This window comes from Bos grunniens, chromosome 5 (genome assembly GCF_055505025.1).
Source record: "Bos grunniens cultivar Pamir isolate PY7600 chromosome 5, Bosgru_T2T1.0, whole genome shotgun sequence".
NCBI classification, from domain to species: domain Eukaryota; kingdom Metazoa; phylum Chordata; class Mammalia; order Artiodactyla; family Bovidae; genus Bos; species Bos grunniens.
In genome coordinates, this window is record NC_141169.1 from 91,649,760 (window position 1) to 91,674,946 (window position 25,187).

Consider the following 25,187-nt stretch of genomic DNA (forward strand, 5'->3'; position numbering starts at 1 on the left):
AAACTAAGACAGCAACATGCTGACAATTTTCAAGGGATAACTGACCGTTACAATAATCCTTCCCACTAATTAGGCTTAGGTCAAAAAGGAGTAGAATAAAGTAAAAAAAATTAAAAAAATTAAAAACAAAGAAAAAAAGAAGCAGAGGCCAGGAGATCACATAAAGACATCATGTGCTTTAAAGCACACTCACGCGTGAGTGTGTGTGTTTGTGTGTGTTAGATAGGATTTAGAGAGAAGAGATGCTGCATCAAGAATTAAACACATAGGCAACACTGCTTTACATGTTTATCATGTATTAAATCTTGGTTTTAATACCTCAGTAGCCAACCAGGTGAGATGATCAAAGCTTTGCTCTATGGAAGCCTAACATCATACCTTATATATTTTATATCTCAGGACCTGGATTGGAACCAATGCCCCAAAATCAACTGTTAAAGAACCAGAGGAATCCTTTGGGATTCTGTTGGCAGATATATAATTCAAGTATGGTCAACATCCAGTGAGTTCCAACCATTTGTAGCCCTAAGCTACAAATATGAATATGTTTACTTAAAGGCACAGATAACATAGTTTGTAGTCTATGCATTTTAAGACCTTAGAAGAACATATTGAGGGTCTGTAAATGACCAGTGAATAATGCTGAAGGCAAAGGAAAAAAAAAAATCCCTGGAAAGTGATCATATGTGATAACAACCAGAAAGTGAGATACTCAAAAATGATTATTTCTTTGAACGTATCTGATAAACTTCCATCACGACTGGAGGTATCTTGGGAGAGAGCCTACAGATGAGATTTAAGTTACGAAACCTATTTGATAAGGGAAGAAATAATAGTTCAATTAAACACTACACATCTCTAAAACTTTTTATAACAGACACGAAATTGTGAAATAGTTTCCAACTTAATTTTGATTTGACTCAGATTGTCATACAAATTCCAAGCTTTTCATTAACTTGGCACTGACAGCTTAACCCCTCTTTCCCTTCCTTATCTCGTATTTCCCACCCTGGACTCCAGCCAGCTACTCAGTTCTATTTCTTGCTTCTCCAAATATGCCCTTCACATTCTCACCTGTCGGGTCTGGTTCAGAGCGTTTTGTCCTGTATGGGCTGCCCTTCACTTCACCTTTCTTCCAAATCCTACCCGTCACTGATGCACTAAATGACTACTTCCTTGTTGATAACATTTATGATGATATTAGAAAAAGCTATGTAGATCTAAGGCTTCAGGGCTATGGATAGAAGACCTGGAGTTGACCTCTAGGAGGCATTGCATTCGATTGGCTTTATAACGCTGGGTAAGTCATTCAGTTCCTTCATCACAGTTTTTTAATTTGGCTGCAGTGGGTCCTAGTTGTGTCATGCAGGATCTTACGTTGTGGTGCAGGCGCACTTGCCCCGCGGAATGTGGGGTCATAGTTCCTTGATCAGGGATTGAACCCACATCCCCTGCATTGCTCTGGACCATCAGTAAGTCCCCGATTTATCACATTTTTAATGCACATACTATCTTGCTGAATGCTAGAGTTACAAAGGTGAATAAGATATGGTTCTGATTTCAAGGATATCACAACTGCAAGGATATTAAATTCTTAAAATATCTATATATGCCAGTGTATAATTAAGAAACTCAGATAAGATAATGGAAGTAACAGCATTCTTGTTTGTTTGTTTTAAAGAATGCTAAGATGCTTCAGTTGTGTCTGACTCTGTGTGACTCTATGAACCTTAGCCCACCAGGCTCCTCTCTCCATGGGATTCTCCAGGCAAGAATACTGGAGTGAGTTGCCATTTCCTACTCCAGGGAGGGAATCTTCCCAACCCAGGGATCAAATCTGTATCTCCTGCACTGACAGGCAGGAAGAATAGGTATATTAAATATAAAGTACTTAAGAGTCACAAAAACCAAGTTATGATTTATATAAAACCATGGTATATTCCTTTAAAAGTAGTTTGTGTTTGGAAAGTGAATTTAGTGTTTAGAATGGATGCCATGTTGAGAGTCTGGTAGCTTCCCAGCTGGGAAAGACCTCTCTTAGTTACGTTATACTGTCTGAGGACTTTCTTCAAAGGTAGCTGCTCCCTAAACAGCCCACGGAAGGTACACACAGGGGTGTGTTTGCAGTTCTCTGTAACAGATGGCTTTTTTCCCTTTCAAAGGGCTGCCTGGGCAGGTGCTCTTACTATGTTTAGAAATGAGTACGTCATAGGATCTAAAGCAGACTCTTTAAACTCATAAAACACTCAATTTATAAACTCTTAAGTAAGACTTTTAGATTTGGTAATCCCAGGAGACTCTTTATTATAAAGTAACTGGACTGTGGGTTAAAGGTTCTGCTAATTATATTTCTTACTCAAAACTATCATCTAACTTTAGATCACACTGCAGCTGTAAAATGGTAATGCTGGCGGCTTCTTAAAAGCATTTCTCGGGAGCCTTTAATTGAAACGGCTGGTTCAATGAATCCAATTATCACCTTCCAAAAATTATTCTAACATGACATTTATTTTCCTAACAGCAGCAACTTTTAACATTATAAAGAACTTTTCATCTTCATAATATATAAACAGGTGTGTTGACGTTCCCTGTAAAACTATTTCACAAAGAACACAAGGTCCACTAATTAAAAAAACAAAGACCACCCTTTATTTTTGTTAGTCTTAATTAAGAGTAACAAATTAAAATTTTGTAATAATAAAGAAAAATTCTACAGAAAGCCCAATTAAAATGATATAAATTAAATAGAAAAAAAAAAAGAACTGCACACCATTCTGGTGTTTACCAGGAAGGAAACTCTGCTACTTACTGCAGTGGCTCGAGAGAGTTCACGACATGTGCTGAGCAGTCCGTTTTGTAAATCGTCCCTCTGAAGCACCACGGTCTGAATGGCTGCTGGGTTATCTGCATTCATTTCTATCTCTTGGCTGGCTGACAGCAAAGCTTGCTCAAGCGTGTACTATTATAATAAAAAAAATGATTACACTTAATGTTCTGCATCATCGAATTAATTCTTTTCTACTTCAGTTATCAGTGTCCTGATAATCATCATGTAAAGTAACATCAGTTGTAAATAATAAACATAATCGTCCTACTTTCTCCTTGTGGAGCTGCTGAAGTTTCTCCTCCAGAGCGTGTACCACTTTATCTTGCTCACACAGTCGGCTTAGCTTGGCCTACGTTACAGAGAAGATGTCTTTTGTTAGCAGTTTTTAATTTTTCCTGTAATTGGATTTAGGCATAACCAAAAAACCCCTCACATTTAAAACAGCCAAGGAATAGCTTATCAGGTCAATCTTCATTTCAATCAATAAAATTAAAATTAAAATATAGAATACAGAGATAGGACGCTTTAAAAAATGCATATAAAGTAAAAAAGCATTTTTTACCATACTATTTAACTTACACAATTCAAAATACTCTTAGTAACCAGGCAGTCTCCTATGACTTCAGCAAATCATTTTAATGTGGTTAAGATATTTTCTCTACAAACTTCTGGAGAGTTTAAGTAACTTTTGCAATCCTTAATTAACACACAGACTGGATTCTCTTTTTATATTTTTAAAATTATGCTTTTATGTTCTTCAGAAAAAATCGCTTCTAACTATAATAATACAAGTAAAAACATTGCTAATGGAGAAAAATGACTTTCAACAATTTTAATGTTTTAAATTCTTGATAATACCTCAATTTTTTAATTATAAAACATGAGAGAACACTTTAATAAGACTTCGCTCCTGCAATAAACCAGTTCATCACATATCTGAAAATAAAAACCCTGGACAAACAGTAAATATATCCCAAGTGTTACTGCATAATGACACAAGAAACCAAGAAATTTGAGATTCTTTCTTTGTCATTTATCTATTAAAGTAACCACCTTATCTTTGTTAGACAACACAACTCAAGCCACATCAGATGGGATACATTGAAATGAGAAGGAGGTCCAGCTCAGTGGAATAAAACCAGCAGAAATGAGGGAAGAATGAGATATAAATAAGGACGTTAGTGATGTAAAACACGATTAACAGCAATAACAAAAGGATGCAGTGACAGAATTTCTAGAGGTTGACACTTTCTCCAGATGACAAAGTTTTACTTTGTCTCTAATCCTTCATAATTTTATATCAGAAATACTCTTTATTTTCATTTAAATGATTCTAAATTTGTTCAACTGCTAACTATGGGGGTGGGGTGGGAAGAGGACAAATCAGGGAGTGAGGATTTAATTGAATCTAAGTGCAAAAGAAGAAAATGTTGTTTATTTGATGTCATTTTGGAGGGCAGAACAGGAAGAGGAAATCTTTTTTGTCACGCTATTTCCAGTGTTTTGGCAGAGCGTTGATTATATATTCATGCTAATACTTACATCAATATCTACTTCTTCAGGTCTATATTTGTATAATGTGCCTCTGCTTTCATCCTGTGACAGCTATAAGAGAAAATGTCACACAACAACTTTAAAAATGATAAAAAATATACATTTACTTAGTCTATAGTTAATATTTTAATTTAAAGAACAATAACAGAAATGGGTTTTTTAATGATTCTATACTTTTAAAAAGTTTAGTTCAAACACAGATCATTACAAAAATAGAAAATTATTGAACATCAATACAATCAATATGCAAGATACGTAAGAATGATGTTAACTTCAGCTTGTCAGACAAAATAAGAAGCTGGTCAAATGAAATTATGCAGAACCTCATGTTTTCCATTTGCGAGACACACATTATTTTAATGAAAAAAACTGACAAATACAATCAGAGCAGCTGTATTGAATCAAATCTCGAATCAGGCATTATTTCAGCAGTCAAAACCGTGCTTTCAACGGTATACACATAACCACACAACTGTGTATGTGTACATTCAGATGCCAACACATCTTTGTACAATTTTATTAACAAAACCTAGAACACATTGTATACATATACGTAATATATAAACACACATACACAGTATAGACTTATCTTGTTCCTCTGTCTTAAGAACTAAAAGAATGGAGGAAAAGGATGGGTTTAATCGAAAAGAGGAAAAGCACTCAGAATCTCTTAAAACTGAAAGTCTACATTATAAGTATGGACGGCCAAATTTCATAAAAAGTACGGATGTGTTCACTGACACCATTTGTTTTATTCTATTGTAATGAATTACTATTCATTGTATTTAAACATCCTATTTTCAGCTTCTTCCAAATATCTTTTGGTCAAGCCAATCCTTATTTCTGACTGTGCTAACCAAGATTTCAATAAGCCGTTCCAGTCAGCTATAACATAGAGTATATCGCAGCACCTCTGCAGGCAACACTAGTATTTCTCTTGTCTTTTCACTTTATACTGACTGCTAGACAGTGTAAGAAAAACATAGCAGGAAAATGTAATTGGGGCTCAATGCATGTTCACGAAATGGTATACTTTTTCTCAAAATGGGGACAGGAATAATGTATCTCAACTACATTCTAGATTGGAAAATTAAATTTCACTACAAATGCATAAGAATATAAAAGTTACAACTATATATGCCTTCTCTGTAAAAAACTGTTTGACAGGTGTATCTCAAGAAGGCACTATTTAAACAATAGATAACTTTAAATGGATCTAGGAATGTAGAAATCAGAAGATTAAAAAAGGTAATAAGCATTCCAAACATACAATAATCAATCCTGGTTTCCATGTTTCACTTCAAGACATTGCTTTCACGTACCTCATGCAAATGATTCTGTGACTACTTAAGGGGTATGCACAGTGATTATTAAACCATAGAACTTTCATAGAAAAGAACATCACATGAAAAATGAATTGAATGACAAAAGTCAGAATATTTATGCACCATTTTAAAATAAATGCCACTGAATATGTCCTGAAAAATGTCGATTGTCATTCTCAATAAAAGCACCTAGATCCAAGAAGAGTTTACACTTCTATCTAAAGAAAGTAATGGAAAATAAGTTTTAAAATGCCTACATCTAAGACAAAAAAAAGTCAGAAACCCCAAAATCAGTATTTCTCATTTACAAAAATAAAAGATGAAAAGCCTTTAGCTGCTAAATGTCTACAAGACTTTGCTTATTTAATATTTAAAGTTAAACGCCAAACAGCTTTACTAAACCATGGTATGTATAATTTGGGCATAAATAGTGCTATATCTAGATTAAAATGTGATTTGCACCTTATATCCCAAGTCAAAAGAGAAAAAGCCAAGTATTTAAAAAATGAAAACTCAGTAATTTATAACAAATATTTTGGATAATGGTATAACATTTTTATTTAGGGAATCTCACTGCATTTTCATATGAGTTGGCAAATTATAAAAAGGAAAGATGTATATAGTGTACTTATAATTTTAGAATGCTATTTCCTGAAAACTATAGAAGTAATATTACAGACAAATTAGATTTATTTTGTTGCACCTGTATTTTTGGTACCAATGAAGATTTATCTAAATCTTTTATCAACTTATTCAATAAAAATAACTGGATATCAACTAATAAAATCTTAAAATAATCAATCTTGCAATATGCATTTCTTTTGCCTGTCAGAAGAAAAGCAAAGCATAAGAAAACAAGATGGTTCTTTAAACAATTAACTTTTTTTTTTAAACTGGAGTACAGTAGATTCACTAAAAAATTAACTTTTAAGCATGGCCCATTTCCTAGTACTGATTATAATTACTGATGATTTAAGAAAAGATGAATTTATTTATTAAAAATTTTTTTTAATTTGGCCACACCACAAGGCTTGAGGGATCTTAGTTTCCCAACCAGGGGCTGAAACTGAGTCATGGCAGTGAAACTGCTGAGTCATAACCACTGGACCACCATGGGATTCTAGAATATAATTTATTTTTTAAAATAAATTATATTTATTTATCTAGAACTGAAGACGTTTACTATTTTGTTCTCCATATCAAAATCCTACTAATAAGAAAAATTAACTTCATGAATACTCTGAATAACTCAAGTTCTACATGAAATAATGTTTCATGGCAATACTTTTTATCATTTTTCAAACACATCTTTAGCAAGAAAGTTCTGAGTTTGAATACCATTGTTTGAGGTACCTCTGCAACACTAGAAAAGTTAAGTGACAGGGGATTACTTAAGTAATTAATTCAGTTTGAGAAGCATATTATACAGACTTTATTAATTATATAAGGATATACATTATATTTAGAAATTCAGAACTTTTTCATAGTATAGTATCATAATCTTTTTAAAAACTGGTTTGGCATTAAGTTCAAACAAAATCATTTTTGCCAATTAAAACTGAACCTTCTACAGTATCCCTTTTAAGTATGTGAAATATATATATGTGTGTATATATATATCTTTTAAAGCATATGAATATATGCATAAAAGACAAAAACAGATCCAAGGGGAAATATTTCGATAAAATTAGACATGTCCTACAAAAACTCAAAAATGCTCTTAGGGCTATGCATGTGTATTTGCTAATCAATCTGTATCTTTTAAAACCATTATCATGTGATTAATTTCACTGATATTAATTATGCTATAAAAATTCTAGTACAAATTGTACTTGTGAAAGGAGATAGAATGATTAATAGAACCAGAGGAATTTTTAAACTTGATGCTCACTTAACGTTTGCTTTGATTCAGTTTTAGGTTCTTTTTGTTTGACTAATTTTAAGAAAATTACAGGGACTTCCCTAGTGATCCAGTGGTTAAGACTCCATGCTTCCACTGTAGGGGGTGTGGATTCAATCCCAGGTCAGGGAACTAAGATCTTGCATACTGAATGGTGACTCCAAAAATTAAAAAAAAAAAAAAAAATGACTGCCTAGGTGATTTCTCAGGTGTCCTCTTTCTTTTAGGAAAATGGAAACACAGAGGGTCTCCTGAGAGAAAACTTGAAATGGCTATGACTCAGAATAACTGGTCATAAGACACTGTTATGCTATGCTATGTTATGTCATGTGCCAACTCTGTGACACTACAGAATGTAGCTCGCTAAGCTCCTCTGTCCACGGTATCTGCCAAGCAAGAATACTGGAATGCGTTGCCATTTCCTTCTTTAGGGGATCTTCCTGACCCAGGGATCAAACCCAATTCTCTTGTGTCTCCTGCATTGACATGTGGATTCTTTACCTCTGCGCCACCTGGGAAGCCCGTATTGCCACTTCATTTTCAGCTAAATTTCAGGAACCTATCAAGACAGCATTGCAACGCAATCCCAGAAAAGCAAACCATCAGGTGTACAACAAAAATTTTCATAAAAGATTTTCTTTCAATAATAACACAAGAAGGGAAATCTGGAGAAAAACAAGATGTAATTTCAATTCATGTAAGTCTATACAGACAGAGTTTAAGAAATGTGTCTGTCACTTTTATCTACCAGTGATGCTCTTCCAATAATCAATCACTTTACTACTGGCTAGTTAAAGAAAAAAATCATCTAAAAACTCCCTAAATTGGACAGCACTGATAGTCAATATTGATTACCTGGCTGCCCATATCTCAAACTCAGGCATGGCTACTGCTCTTAGACCTTCAGATCTTCCTGTTCTGTGGAATTTCAGTTTTTTTTTTTTCTTTCAAGAATCAGTATGTGGAAATACGTGTATATAAATCTATTACTCTTTCAGTATTCAAGGTCAGTGATGCTATGGAAGACCAGTCTCAGATAACCTCCATGTTTTTTGAAAAACTCCAGGGAGAACTTCTAGTGCAGCTGAATGATTTCAATCAGCAATGAATTGTGCACCATCAGCCTTGATTACCGATCAATATAAAAAAGAAAAATCAAACCAAACAGAAAATCTCACCTCTTACTTTTTGGAAATATACAAAATGTGAAAACCGAAAACACAACCTGTTAGAATAAAAGGCCTTCGATCTCATGTCAGTCAGCATTATATAAAGCTAGAAACTGACAGCTCTGGATGGTTAAAAGGTTATCAATTCCAGATCAAGTCCTAAGGTTCATTTCAATAAGTGTGGCTTTTTGGAATGAAGTGACAAGGTTCTATAATCTCGTGACTTTAAGAATGGAGATTCCTTTTTCTTTTGAAGAGTAAAGCTGTTTAACTTTAAATATTTAATAGTTTATCTCCTTGTTGAAAATTAAAAACTATGCTCAATCACATACTCTACATGTTTTGAAAACTGAGCTCAGAAATAAGAGTCACCCTCCTGCCAACTGCTTCAGTCTCCCAGTTACAAGTTCCATCACGCAGACCTCAAGGCACCTTGAGGCAAATCAGAGACCTTTAAAGCCAGTGCAAGTTCAAGGTGCTTCTTTTTACCAGGTGCTTTTACATATTTCAATTAAAAGGTATATTCATTTTTCATGTTAGTTAATTTTCTTCCTCAGTATGATTTTTAAAATATTGTGACAGGTCATAGGCCACAGTTAATTCGAGGGTGTTGAAGTGGAAGAAGCTAAGCTGATGTTGCAAAACACACAGCTAAGAACATTTAGACCATGAAATACAAAAAAGAAAAAAAAATACTGGAGAGGAATGCGTAACATGACTTCTTTTGCAGATCTGCAGATTACCGAGGTCCTAAGTTCAAGCCAGCCAACGCCATGGCACATATTTTGAGTTAGGGAAGAGAACGGGGCAAGATATGAAGACCATGACGACTACAGAGAGTGAAAAGAATACAGGGAGAAGTCACTCCCAGTATGGTAAGAAATAGTCATCTTTAGTTTTTACCATACCACAGTACAGAAACAAGCCCTAAAGAACTTCCATACAAATATAAACTTCCTAAAACACTGTGGGGGAGAGAGGTTGGGGAGCTTGCCCCTGAAAGGGGAAAAAGAAATTCTTTTAAGTTTTCCGTAAAAATCAGTTACAATGCTTTAATCAAAAATTAATGGCAAGTTAGTAAAAAATCTTTACACATGTACTGCAGACCTCCAAGTACATTTCAATCAAGTATTCTGTACAAAAACTTCAAGAAAATGGCACACTTAATATTCAACAGCAAAATGTTCAGCAAAGCCATGCGAAGAACTGCAGCGTCTTGAAAAGCATGGATGAGTTGGGTTGTTTTTATTTTTTTTTCCAAAGAGACAGAAACAAAAAATGGAATAAGAAAAAGACTAATGTTATGAGTAACTTTGAGGAGAAACCAAAACTGTCACTGAGGGGTTTTGCAGATGATAAAGCAGTATCATTCACTGTCCAAGACCTTACTTGCTGGTACAGTTGGGGTCTTAGCGCCGAGTTCTCAATCATTGTGTGAACCATGGTGATAATAGGTTCATTTTCTTTCATCTATTTCAAATCAGGAGGAGCATACAGCAAACATCAGTTTACAGCATAGCTAGATTTGAAAGACGACACTGTAAATATAGCCTCTACTTTAATATCTTCCTAAGAGTGCAGTTGCTTATATATTATCCCAAGGTTGTACAGAATCAACTTAATATAAGCCATTTCAAACAAGTATTAAAAGCTGTAAAATATTGTAAAAATATTGTAAAAAGCCAGTTATAAAAAGGGCTTACTAACTGCAGTAAATGTTTTACTTAATAAACATAACCAACAGTCAATTAATGAATATCCTTATATACATTAGAACAGATGATAAAGCATCAAGATTCAAAGGATAAACTAAAAGGCAACCACCTACAAACTTAAAAGGAAAAAAATGGCATAACTTAATTAGCTATTTAGTAAAAAAGCTTAAAATGATATTCAGTTCTTTATAAGGTTATTCAGAAAAAACAGCTCTCAACAAATAATACCTTCTCACTTAAACAATCACACACTTTATTATTAATCTTGATAAACGTTTATATATACTCTACTTCAGATTATCTCAAAGTAGAACACCATATGCAGAATGATTTCAAAGCTGTGCAAACTAAAATTAAACAAGCAAAGACTCAGTGAATCTCCCAGCTCTTTAAAAGACTGAAATCATGTTTCACATTTCCAGCTATATTGCACTTAATTACTGCCTCTAGAAAAATATTTGTTTTAGCAGGCTCTGGACTCAAAAGTTAAAGCATTCAAAAGACAATTATCATTATGTATAGACAATAAAAGGCCAACATATTTGTACTATTTGTAAGCAGACAAGTCTGTTTATAATTGCAATTTGTGACATTTAGTTTACATAATTTTCATCCCCCATATTATAGAAAATAACCATTTCTATCATGGTTAACAAATGCTACTTCACTGATTTAACAAAATCTGTAAAAGTTTACTAATATTAAGACTGAATGCATAAGTAAAAATTAAATCTGGAAGACTATACACCTAGACAATTTTATTTGCAGTCTAGTTACCAATGTTTCAAGTCAGTAATTTCTGTTTTAGCTGTCAAATGAGAAACCTGTGACTGGTTTAATCTCCTTTTAAAAAGTTTTATTCTAGCTAAGTAATTTGTTTTTAAATCTAAACATTTAATATTAGTTAAACTCAAACGTCTGTATGTCAGTAAAACTCAAATCTACACGCTGGTTGAATTCAAACTCTCTTCCCCTCACTATTACCCAGTAAGGGACCGAGGCATTTACCGGTGACCTCTCATGCACACAGGAAAGGGCTGTATTGATAGGAAGTACAAGATAAAATTTTACTGTTGGGAAGTAACTTATAAATAGGCAACTATGACAAAAAGTTTTCTTTAGTAGAAAACAACTTTTATACAGAAATTTAAGACCTCTTTATATTTTAAAGTTTATGTTTTAAAGGAATGCTTGTCGTTTTATCTTAACCAAAGAGTTGAGCGTGTGCTAAGTTGCTTCAGTCAAATCTGACTCTTTGCAGCCCTCTTTGAGCCCTACCAGGCTCCTCTGTCCATGGGATTCTCCAGGCAAGAATCCTGGAGTGAGTTGCCATGCCTTCCTCCAGGGGATCTTTCCGACCCAGGGATTCAATCTGCATCTCTTATGTCTCCTGCCTTGGCAGGCGGGTTCTTAAACACTAGTGCCACCTGGGAAGCCCAATCAAATGTTGATCTTGTAATAAAGTGTAACTGCCTTTGGTTTTGGCTTCATCATTTGACTGCACTGATACATACTTCGTATAACGTGGGCTTCCCTTCTGGCTCAGCCTGCAATGTGGGAGACCTGGGTTCGATCCCTGGGTTGGGAAGATCCCCTGGAGCAGAAAGGCTACCCACTCCAGTATTCTGGCCTGGAGAATTCCATGGACTATATAAAGTCCATGGGGTCGCAAAGAGTCAGACACAACTGAGTGACTTTCACTTTCTTTCTTTCATATAATGTAGGTAGCCTAGTCTCTCTTCATTTTCAGTATTATATCATTTTGATTTTCAAAGCAATTTCATCTACACTTGCTATTTTTCAATAGCATGCCATGAAAATTAGACAGAAAAGTACTTGATTCAGATTACATGAGGGGGTTGGGAGGAACAGGGTAGAGGGCCTGGGGATTTGAAAGATGGTCAAGAGCATGAATGTTTAAGAAATAATGCAGGTTGGATAGTCTCCAAACATAAAAGACACTCAAGGTCAAAAATGCAACTGCCTGTGGAGTCTTGCAAATAGGCCCTTATCACATGGCTGCTGCTGCTGCTAAGTCGCTTCAGTCGTGTCCAACTCTGTGCAACCCCATAGACAGCAGCCCACCAGGCTCCCCTGTTCCTGGGATTCTCCACGCAAGAACACTGGAGTGGGTTGCCATTTCCTTCTCCAATACACAAAAGTGAAAAGTCAAAGTGAACTCACTCAGTCGTGTCTGACTCTCAGTGACCCCATGGACTGCAGCCTTCAAGGCTCCTCCGTCCATGGGATTTTCCAAGCAAGAGTACTGGAGTGTGTTGCCATTGCCTTCAATATGGTGGTTTTTCACCCTTAAGTGGAGCTTCAACAGGGTACAGACCAGTGACTAGTATTCAGATTTTAGACCTTTAGGAATTACTTTTTTTAAATGTATTTAAAAAGGGACAATATCATCAGCTGAAGGGTAATCCAGCCTGATTTATTTAGCAGAATACTTCGAGAGGGTAAACATGCATGTTATAGAGGGAAGCCACATTTTCGATTTAAAAACTGCCTCCATTTAATTTACCTATCAAAGATCATTAACTATTAAGTCACTAAGAGGGGGGACCTTGTGAGAAGACACTGACGTAGGAACAGAAAAACTAAAAAATACAAAGAGCAAAAATAACATTTAAAAAATGACTATTTTTTAAAAACTGAAGTATAGTCAATTGACAATACTATATTATTTTCAGGTGTGCAATACAGTGATTCAGTATTTTTATAGATTATAACCCATTTAAAGTTACTACAAAATGAGCTACATTCCTTATGCTGTACAAAATATTCATGTAGCTTCTTTATTTTATACACAGTTGTTTATACCTCTTAATTCCCTACCTCTAACAGGCCCCTCCCCACTCCTGTCTTCCCACTGGTCACCACTAGTTTGTTCCCTACATCTGTAAGTCTGTTCCTGTTTTGTTACATTCATTTGTTTTCACTTTTCAGATCCCATATATGAGTGATAACATACAGTATTTGTCTTTCTCTAACAAAGTGAAAGTGAAAGTCCTTCAGTCAAGTCTGACTCTTTGACTCCATGGACTATACAGTCCCTGGAATGCTCCAGACCAGAATACTGCAGTGGGTAGCCTTTCCCTTCTCCAAGGGACCTTCCCAACCCAGGGATAGAACCCAGGTCTCCCGCATTGCAGGCAGATTCTTTACCAGCTGAGCCACAAGGGAAGCCCAAGAATACTGGAGTGGGTAGCCTATCCCTTCTGTAGCAGATCTTACCAACCAAAGGAGTTCCCTGCATTGCAGGCAGATTCTTTACCAACTGAGGAATCAGGGAAAAAAATAACATTTAAAGTTACAAAGTATAGAGTGTCACAGAGACCACTTCTGAAGTTGACTACTTTTCATTATGAAAAATTTCAAATGTATATATCAAATCCTAGAATATTAAACTTAGAAGGCATCTTTGGAAAGTGACAATTTAGTACAGTAAAGGTTTATTTCCACCAGTGGTTCTGAACCCAGAATCATGTGAGGAGCTTGAAAAGAACAGAGATCCTGACTTCCAGATAATGATAACGTACACCTCGAAAATCTGTGATGTAGACAGTATCATTAAAATATCAAGGTGACGGTCTGGCCTCAAGATTCCTTTTGACAGAAAAGTAACTACAATGTTCTTTCTCAAAGTGTTGAAGTCAGTCAAATGTAATCTGAGCACAGTGAATGTTCTTCAGTTCACATACTCTTAGAGAATCTCATCTCACTCAAGTTGGAGAGATGGGTAAGTCTATCTATGGAAAGAAGCAGCAGGGGGACCATTTCAGAATCCCCTTGGGCATCACACCCACCTGACCAAGGGCTGCTAGGATGCCTGGGCAGTGGGCTTCCAAGAATGAAGGGCACAGAGGAGTGGTCCTGTACATGGCGACACTCCTCTTGTATGCAGCATGCAATGGCTGAGGGCAGCTAAACACAACACTCAAGATCTCACACAATAGGAGTTTGGTCCCCATTAAACAATTTCACTGACAAGTCTGACTCAGTCTCTTGTCAGGACACAGCTCCTTTCTCCTGGCTCCTGGTGCGCACAAGGTTTTGTTTGTGCCCTCCAAGAGTCTGTTTCCCCAGTCCTGTGGAAGTTCTATAATGAAATCCCACCGGCCTCCAAAGTCAAATTCCCTAGGGGTTCTCTGTCCCTTTGCCACATCCCCAGGTTGGGAAATCTGTTGTGGGTCCTACAACTTTCTTAACAGTGAGAGAATTTCTTTGGTATAACTGTTCTATATTTTGTGGGTTGAGAAATAACTCCTGAAAGAATGAAGAGATAGAGCTAAAGCAAAAACAACACCCAGTTGTAGATGTGATTGGTGACAGAACTAAACTCCAATGTTATAAAGAACAATATTGCATAGGAACCTGGAATGTTAGGTCCACGAATCAAGGTAAATTGGAAGTGGTCAAACAGGAGGTGGCAAGAGTGAACATCGACATTTTAGGAATTAGTGAACTAAAATGGACTGGAATGGGTGAATTTAATCAAATGACCATTATATCTACTACTGTGGGCAAGAATCCCTTAGAAGAAATGCAGTAGCCCTCATAATCAACAAGAGTCCAAAATGCGGTACTTGGGTACAATCTCAAAAATTACAGAATGATCTCTGTTCCTTTCCAAGTCAAACCATTCGATACCACAGTAATCCAAATCCAAGCCCCAATCCCTAATGCCGAAGAAGCTGAAGTTGAATGGTTCTATGATGACCTATAAGGCATTCTAGAACTAACAAACACCCAAAAAAAGATGTCCTTTTCATCATAGCAGTCTAGAATGCAAAAGTAGGAAGTCAAGAGATAACTCGAGTAGCAGGCAAGTTTGACCTTGGAGTACAAAATGAAGCAGGGCAAAGGCTAACAGGGTTTTGCCAAGAGAATGCATTGGTCATAGCAAACACCCTCTCCCAATACACAAGAGACAACTCTACACACTGACATCACCAGATGGTCAATTCCAAAATCAGATTGATTATATTCTTTGCAGCTGATGATGGAGAAGCTCTATACAGTCAGCAAAAACAAAATTGGGAACTGACTGTGGCTCAGATCATGAACTCCTTATTTCCAAATTCAGACTTAAATTGAAGATAGTAGGGAAAACAACTAGACCATTCAGGTATGACCTAAATCAAATCCCTTACAGTTATACAGTGGAAGTGACAAACAGATTCAAGTGCTTAGATCTGATAGACAAGAGTGCCTGAAGAACTACGGACAGAGGTTTGTGACATTGTACAGAAGGCAGTTATCAAGACCATCCCCAAGAAAAACAAATGCAAAAAGGCAAAACAGTTGTCTGAGGAGGCATTACAAATAGCTGAGAAAAGAAAAGAAGCCAAAGGCAAAGGAGAAAAGGAAAGATACACCCATCTGAATGCAGAGTTCCAAAGAATGGCAAGGGGAGATAAGAAAGCCTTCCTCAATGATCAATACCAAGAAGTAGAGGAAAACAATAGAATGGGAAAGACTAGAGATCTCTTCAAGAAAATTATAGAGACCAAGGGAACATTTCATGCAAAGATGGGCACAATAAGGGACGGAAATGGTACAGACCTAACAGAAGCAGAAGATATTAAGAAGAGGTGGCAAGAATACATAGAAGAACTGTACAAAAAAGATCTTCAAGACCCAGAAACCTCAATGGTGTGATCACTCACCTAGAGCCAGACATTCTGGAGTCTGAAATCAAGTGGGCCTTAGGAAGCATCACTATGAACAAAGCTAGCTGAGGTGATGGAATTCCAGCTGAGCTATTTCAAATCCTAAAAGATGATGCTATTGAAAGTGCTACACTCAACATGCCAGTAAATTTGGAAAACTCAGCAGTGGCCACAGGACTGGAAAAGGTCAGTTTTCATTCCAATCCCAAAGAAAGGCAATGCCGACAAATGCTCAAACCACTGCACAATTGCACTCATCTCACACACTAGCAAAATAATGCTCAAGATTCTCCAAGTGAGACTTCAACAGTATGTGAACCAAGAACTTCCAGATGTTCAAGCTGGATTTAGAAAAGGTAGAGGAACCAGAGATCAAATTGCCAACATCTGCTGGATCATCAAAAAAGCAAGAGAGTTCCAGAAGAACATTTACTTTTGCTTTATTGACTACGCCAAATAGTTTGTGTGGATCACAACAAACTGTGAAAGATTCTTAAAGAGATGGGAATACCAGATCACCTTACCAGCCTCCTGAGAAATGTGTATGCAGGTCAAGAAGCAACAGTTAAAACTGGACATGGAACAACACACTGGTTCCAAATTAGAAAAGGAGTATGTCAAGGCTCTATATTGTCACCTGCTTATTTAACTTATATGCAGAGTACATCATGCAAAATGCTGGGCTGGATGAAGCACAAGTTGGAATCAAGATTGCCGGGAGAAATATCAATACTCTCAGATATGCAGATGACACCACCTTTACGGCAGAAAGCGAAGAGGAACTGAAGAGCCTCTTGATGAAGATGAAAGAGGAGAGTGAAAAAGCTGGCTTAAAACTCAACATTCAGAAAACAAAGATGATGGCATGTGGTCCCATCACTTCGTGGCAGATAGTTGGGGAAACAGTGGAAACAGTGGCAGACTTTGTTTTGGGCTCCAAAATCACTGCAGATGGTGACTGCAGGCATGAAATTAAAAGACGCTTGCTCCTTGGAAGAAAAGCTATGACCAACCTAGAGAGCATGTTAAAAAGCACAGACATTACTTTGCCGACAAAGGTGCATCTAGTAAAAGCTATGGTTTTTCCAGTAGTCATGTATGTATGTGTGAATCAGACCATAAAGAAAGCTGAGCACAGAAGATTTGATGCTTTTGAACTGTGGTGTTGGAGAAGACTCTTGAGAGTCCCTTGGACTGCAAGGAGATCCAACCAGTCAGTCCTAAAGGAAATCAGTCCTGAATATTCACTGCAAGGACCGATGCTGAAGCTGAAGCTCCAATACTTTTGGCCACCTGATAGGAAGAACTATCTCATTGGAAAAGATCCTGATGCTGGGAAAGATTGAAGGCAGGAGGAGAAGGGGACGACAGAGGATGAGATGGTTGGATGGCATCATCGACGTGATGGACATGATTTTGAGCAAGCTCTGGGAGCTGGTGATAGACAGGGAAGCCTCATTGTGCTGCAGTCTATGGGGTTGCAAAGAGTCGGACACGACTGAGCAACTGAAGTGAACTGAAACAATTTTAATAATCTGATTGAACCTTTACTCTCTGCACATCACTGAATCAGAAATACTTGATCTTTTTTTGCTCCAAAAAATCCTAGAGATAGGCTAGTGGTTTCTTTTACTAAATCACCTCTGAAAACTATCTATCAGTGTCTCTATCTCTCTCTAATTTATTGAAACATACTTGACTTACAATGCTGTGTTAGTTTCTCCTGTGCAGCAATGTGATTTGGTTATACATACATTCTTTTTCTTTTCCATTATGGTTTATCACAGGATATTGTATATATTAACGGTTCCCTGTGCTACACAGTAGGACCTTGCTGTTTATCCATTCTATATATACTAGTTTGCAGCTGCTAACCCCAAACTCCCAATCCATCCCTCCCAGACACCCTTCTCCCCCTTGGCAACCACAAGTCTGTTCTCTACGTCTGTGAGTCTGTGTCTTAGATAGGTTGATTTGTGTCATGAAATACCTATATTTTAATACATAGAAAATGATCGTTTCTATAATTTACACTGAAAGAGCACATTCTACTTAGTTTTTGCTATGGGAACTTTATACAACAGCTTTCAAATTAAAGCAGTGCAATATGACCTGAAAACAAAAACTATAATGCTCTATGAGACCTCGGAATTTCATGCTTAAGTTCTTGAAAAGACAAAAACAAAAGGACAATCCAGTAATTCTCTTCTGGCTTGACTACTACAAGAACCCTAGGCAGCATTAAGGAACTGCTTCTAATAGCTGATGTATTTTGGTTTTAAGGAATCAGAGCAAGAGAAAGACTAATTAGTATGTGAGGGATGCTTAATAATTTACTTGGAAATCAGTTAAATGCTTCGCTTCCTGCTTTAATTCCTTCTTTGAAGTGAAAGGTAATACAGGTTTGGGTTCCAGTTAATTGCAAAATTATAAAGCACTATGAAAGGTCCATTGTTTTATAATAATAAAAACGAGAACACAGGATTCAGGCATTACACTATTTTCATAATTCACTTCAGCAATAAATAAAAAATCTAAATGGATAGATTTAGGTGGTGGTGCCAGGATATGTCTGTTTACAACAAAAACACATATTTTTATTTGAAATGTGTCAGTCCAAATGTTTATAAAACGACCTAGAAAATTTGATACTTAACTCTAGTCTCTTTCTCAGGTTTGAGGCATTTTGGGCAAGTATGAATACAGAGCCTTCTTTGATGTTACTGTTGGAAATATCTTGATTAAAAACCCATCACTGGGACTTCCCTGGTGGTCCAGTGGTTAAGAATCCACCTACTCAACACAATTCTATGCAACTTATACCACAGCTGGTGGGATCGTGAGCAGCTTTCCAACAGACACCTGTGGGCTGGGAAAGGGTTCCAGGTGTATGAGACAGACACCGCCTTAGTCCTTAGAGGGCCTGAGATGCCCCCAGAGCATGGCCTCCAGTTTCTGTCAAGGTGTGTACAGATCCTGTCCTTCTGCTTTTCTTGGATCTAGCTCCCGACCAGGGAGGGAGCCCAGGCCCCTGTGCTGGGAGCATGGAGTCTTGGCCGCCGCACCACGAGGGAACTCCCCGCGGTCACTCTTCCACGTGCACCATACATGAAAAAGGCAGAAAGCACGAAGACGGTGTTTACGTTTCAAAATAACCCGGATGTCTCCTCTTTCTTTGGTGTTCCTTGTCATTATCTTAATAGTTCTCAAACCTGGCTGACGGGGGAAAATAAATCACCGGTGGGGTTTTAAAAACATGCAGAGTTGGGGAGAGGGGCTCTGGCAACCCTGAGCAGCAGCTGGGGTGCAGAAGTCCTTGTGAATTGTACTTCTGTTTTTGTCTTGCTAAAGATCCAGTGGTAGTTCTGGCAGGACATCAGGCATGAGAACTTCGATCCTGCCCCAGTACTAATTTAAGTAACTGAGGACCAATTCAACCACCACCAATTAGGAATTTTTTCAAGGTCCTGATAAGCTGGTACTAAATGTTGGTCAACTATCAAAAGATGAAAAATTTGAAACTAATGATCTAAACACAAGTATATTTCATGGAGACTAAAATATTCTTGTTTTTGTATGAAATACAGCTTTAAAAGACTTCACTCCCTTTAAAAAATCAATTGAATCGCTTTATTGTCAGTGGGCTCAGCAGAATCCACTGAGATCTGGGGGTATTACTTAGAATTCAATTTCCAACTGCCTGTTGTTCTATTATTCTAGCAACTTCAAATATCTGTTTAACAATATCTATTGCTATAGAAACTAGACCAGCTAGGATTGCAGATGGATCAGTATGCTGTAAGTCATAAGATAAATGCTCCTGAATAATTTTAAGGGGAGGGTCAGGAAGGAGAAAGACTAGCAGTGAGCAAAGGCAGGACAATCATTCATATAATTTGTCCTTGGGACGATTAATTTCCCAATCCCCCTTTGTGTATAAGAAGTGGTTAAGTCGTGGCTTAAATGCTCTTTAAAAAGTTTATATAGGACTGCTCTGGTGGTCCAGTGGCTAAGACTCTGCCTTTCCAATGTAAGAGGCCTGGGTTCAATCCCTGGTCAGGGAACTAGATCCCACAGCCAGCCAGCCAGTGCATGAGCTCAGTTGTGTCTGACTCCCCACGACTCCATGGACTGTAGCCCCCACCAGGCTCTTCTGTCCATGGAATTTTCCAGGCAAGAATATTGAAGTGGGTTGCCATTTTCTACTCCAGGGGATCTTGCCAACACAAGGATCAAACCTGTGTCTCTTTCATCTCCTGCACTGGCAGGTGGGTTCTTTACCAACTGAAACATCCTGCATGCCGCAATGAAAATAGACCGAAGATCCTATGTGTTGCAACTAAGACTTGGTATAGACAAATAAACAAAGAAACAACAACAATAACAACAAAAATGTACATCTGGCAAATTACAAGCCTGACACTTGGTGCAATAAATGTTTATTATTTTAAAAAAGTTTATATAATAAATCATCTAGAATAACATTGTCCAACAGAACTTTCTGTGGTGATGAAAATGCTCTCTACCACTACAGTCCAAAATGCCACACCAGTGGCTCTTCTGCCCTTGAAATGTGGCTAGTGTGATGGAGGAGATGAATTTTACCTTTCTAATTTAAATAGCCACATATGGGCTAGTGGCTATTATAGTGGACAGTATAAGCCTAGAAATTCTAGACTGGCAAAGTTAAGTATAATTTTCCCCTAAATTTGGATCTCATTCTCAGAAGGGAAAACGTTCGCTCAAGCTCTGTCTAGTAATGGATGTTCCTTGAGTTTGAATTCTGCACTAACAGCTTTCTCCTTTTTCAGGTGGGGGTGGGGTGGGGGCAATCAGTCTGGATGATTTCTAGCCACCCTACAGCGCTTTTGTCCTTCACTGATAACCAATGAGAAGACCCATTTCTGTGCGGTCATTTTCCATTTAAATGGAAAATGGACTTTTCCTGAGCTTTTAATGGCATTTTAGAAAAAAGAATTTTTAAGTTGGGACTCTGTCTTAACAATAGCCCAAAACCCTGATAGCCTAATCACCAAAGACTCCATCTCTCAAGAATGTCCTCCTGTGTCTAGATCAATAAACTCTTAAGATGTGTGGCAATAAAAAGAAAAGGCTAAAGAATTTGACATGCCCGGGGTGAAGCTGTGAGGATTGCAGGGGCCTTTATAAACAGGTCATTTGGATAATGACAACGTAAATGCTTTCCACTCTCATTCCAGGCACAGCTGAAAGTCCCAGAACCTGAGATTGAAGGGTATGACTACCTATAGAAACTGCTCATTGTTTAACAGGAACCAGGAAAATCTGAAGTGACTTTTTAAACAGAAGAATGTAAATAAGTCTCTCTATAACTAATGGGGCAAAGTATGGAGGTCTATTACTTTGGAAATTTTAAAGCAATCAGAACAGACGGTTCATGCTGTATGTGGTTTCTAAAGGTAGAACTTTGGCAAAGTATTATTATTATATATATATATATTCAGAAAAAATTCAATGGTGCTTTAAAAGATGCAGCTAGACTATATAATATATCCTCTTTTTCTTTAAGGGAGAAAGATAGATTTAAAAAAACAAGAAAGAAAAAGAGAAAGCAAACTGGGACACAAACACAGGAGTCATATCTGACATTCCCCTAAAAAAAAAGAGCCTTTTTAAACTGACTCTAAGTACTGGCTTTAGGAATAAGATCCACTTATTGAGGCATATTATGAAAATACCCCTAATCCAGCAGAACAAAAGGAGGGCAATCTCTATACTCATAACCTTAGTTAAACTGCTGAATTTTTTAAGTCACAATTTTGAGATACATATCTGTGGTATATTTCAAGGAAACTTTTAAGGTCTAGGCTAATGTCTTTCTAAACAATCTACAATTTGCATCAATTATAAACGTAAATTGTTTGGAATTTTCTAAATTTGTACTTTTCCAAACAATTTACAAATTATAGGGTCATCCTTTTTCATCTATGGGTCTTTTAAGAATTTTTTTTTTTTTTAATTAAAATCCTTTTGGCTAAAGGATACATTTTATAGATCTGATTTTTGCTTCAGTGGCTTAAATCTGTTTTCCTTTTCTTCCCCTTGGAGAATATTGTTTTAGGTTTTTTAATTGGAGGATAATTGTTTTACAATATTGTGCTGATTTCTGCCATATATCAACGTGAACGAGCCTGTTTTCCTTGATTAATAACTTTAAAAAAATACTGTTCCTTTAAGCAATGTACTATTATCTGATGACACCATCTTTATTCCTGGTATCTACAGGAAACTGGAAATATGAAAAGAACTCAAAATACATTTTGTAAAAATGCTTTATTGTGGAAAACATGTTTGAAATGGCCATATATTTCTCTTCCTTGAAAGCATTTTGCAAAATGATACCAAAAAATGATATATTTTTTTTTCCTAACTTGGAACACTGGGTCTTAGTTGCAGCATGTGGGATCTTCAGGGGCGGCATGTGGGATCTTCAGGGGCAGCATGTGGGATCTAGTTCCCTGACCTGTTCTGAACCCAGGCCCCCTGAATTGGGAGCCTGGAGTCTTAGCCACTGGACCACCAGGGAAGTCCCAAAACGATACTATTTTGAAGGAACAAAACATTCTCAAAGTCAAAATCTTACATCATTTCTGTTAGGGAAAAAAAAAAGTATTTGTTTTGGCCAATGGGTAAATCTACTCTAAGATATATTTGAGCTTTAAATCAAAATTAAAATATCCTCTAGATACAGGATCTGGGCTTTATTAATAGCAATCGCATTCCTATTGAGTTAAAGTTGGCACTAACAGAATTCCTACCATTAATTCAAAGATTTATCAGCTTATGTTTTAACTACATAATCACATCCTTAGGTTGATCCCAGAAAAGATTCTGGCATTTATGCTCAACTTTATTTCCTTCCTGAGCTTTGAAAACCATTTACAATTCTACCTTATAAGCTCTAACATCCTGCCTGACACTGAGCTCCATAAATCTCTGCTGAATGAACTTACTGGAAAAAAAAAAAAAATAATAACAAAAGATAGAAGCAAACAAGAGCCACAATAATTGGGTTATAAAATATTAGTTTTTGTAAATAAATCGTGGAACTGTATAAACATTATGCATTTTAGGAAGGGTGGGGAACTATTGTTTTCATTTTCCTGTCTTGGTGGTGGTGGTGGTGGTACTTGAGAAGTTGTGTCTGACTCTTGTGACCCCATGACCTGTAGCCTGCCAGGCTTCTTGGTCCATGGGATTTTCCAGGCAAGAATCCTGGAGTGAATTGCCATTTTCTTCTCCAAAACATATAAAGATACATATAGAAATACTACAGTTTTATTAAACTAAAGTTTACTAATAGCAAATTATTTGGAGAAGAATCTTTAAAATTAAATCTTTTATCTTTATAAAACTAATTATACATCATTAAGGTACTGTGAAAGCTGAATTTACCTTGGTAGGTGGGAAAAATAACCAGTTATATAACCAAGAGCTGATACTTGTCAGGTAACAAAGATCAGCAACCTGAAACAGAACTATTTTAGGTACAAGAACAACTTTATTGATTCTGAAGGAAGTAAAACAAATTTTAAACAAGAAAAGAAAGAAAACTCATTAATACAAGGTATTCATCCTAGCTTTGTGATTTTGGACAAGTCATTTCAACCTGACTGAATGGGGATAAGAGTCGCTGGCCACACATTGCTGAGGAGGGTATGAGAGGCAGGTGGGGCATGGAATGTGTCAGAACTTGGACAGCTGTGGAGAGATACAAGCTATTAGCATGGACAGATGCTGGACAGGTGCATGGTAAAGAGAACCGGGTGCTTTCGCCTCATCTGAGAAACGATGAGTCACTGGAGAAAAGGCTTTATGGGGGAGGAGGTGTTTGTGATGAAATGAGGGCCTGAGGAACAGGGAGCTTGAAGTTTCCTGAGTTAGCTGAAAGACAATGCAGCAGGTTTAAGTACAGCCAGGATTTGGCGACTAAATGGTGCTGAGGAGCTTAGTACGTGTAATGTGTTTTGGTGGCTTTAAAGGTCAGTTTTCATTCCAATCCCAAAGAAAGGCAATGCCAAAGAATGCTCAAACTACTGCACAATTGCACTCATCTCACACGCTAGTAAAGTAATGCTCAAAATTCTCCAAGCCAGGCTTCAGCAATATGTGAACTGTGAACTTCCTGATGTTCAAGCTGGTTTTAGAAAAGGCAGAGGAGCCAGAGATCAAATTGCCAACATACACTGGATCATGGAAAAAGCAAGAGAGTTCCAGAAAAACATCTATTTCTGCTTTATTGACTATGCCAAAGCCTTTGACTGTGTGGATCACAATAAACTGTGGAAAATTCTGAAAGAGATGGGAATACCAGACCACCTGATCTGCCTCTTGAGAAATTTGTATGCAGGTCAGGAAGCAACAGTTAGAACTGGACATGGAACAACAGACTGGTTCCAAATGGGAAAAGCAGTTCGTCAAGGCTATATATTGTCACCCTGCTTATTTAACTTATATGCAGAGTGCATCACGAGAAACGCTGGACTGGAAGAAACACAAGCTGGAATCAAGATTGCCGGGAGAAATATCAATAACCTCAGATATGCAGATGACACCACCCTTTTGGCAGAAAGTGAAGAGGAACTAAAAAGCCTCTTGATGAAAGTGAAAGTGGAGAGTGAAAAAGTTGGCTTAAAGCTCAACATTCAGAAAATGAAGATCATGGCATCCCATCCCATCACTTCATGGGAAATAGATGGGAAAACAGTGGAAACAGTGTCAGACTTTATTTTTCTGGGCTCCAAAATCACTACAGATGGTGACTGCAGCCATGAAATTAAAAGATGCTTACTCCTTGGAAGGAAAGTTATGACCAACCTAGATAGCATATTCAAAAGCAGAGACATTACTTTGCCAACAAAGGTTCGTCTAGTCAAGGCTATGGTTTTTCCTGTGGTCATGTATGGATGTGAGAGTTGGACTGTGAAGAAGGCTGATTGATGCCTTTGAACTGTGGTGTTGGAGAAGACTCTTGTGAGTC

General features: G+C 37.1%; 1 protein-coding gene across 13 annotated transcripts in view; it reads right to left on the reverse strand.

Moving 5' to 3' along the window:
- The window catches only part of PLEKHA5 (pleckstrin homology domain containing A5), a 262,192-nt gene that overhangs the window by 34,772 nt on the left and 202,233 nt on the right, over positions 1–25,187 (reverse strand). For 6 of the 13 annotated variants that reach the window (XM_086401861.1, XM_086401859.1, XM_086401872.1 and 3 more), the window contains 4 exons: positions 10,165–10,245; positions 4,370–4,432; positions 3,096–3,176; positions 2,810–2,959 (listed from right to left, as the gene is read on the reverse strand). In XM_086401861.1, the coding sequence (XP_086257987.1) occupies positions 2,810–2,959; positions 3,096–3,176; positions 4,370–4,432; positions 10,165–10,245 (375 nt within the window). Of the gene's footprint in view, positions 1–2,809; positions 2,960–3,095; positions 3,177–4,369; positions 4,992–10,164; positions 10,246–25,187 lie in introns of those variants that run through there. The other 7 variants (XM_086401863.1, XM_086401862.1, XM_086401860.1 and 4 more) reach the window with 2 other exon arrangements.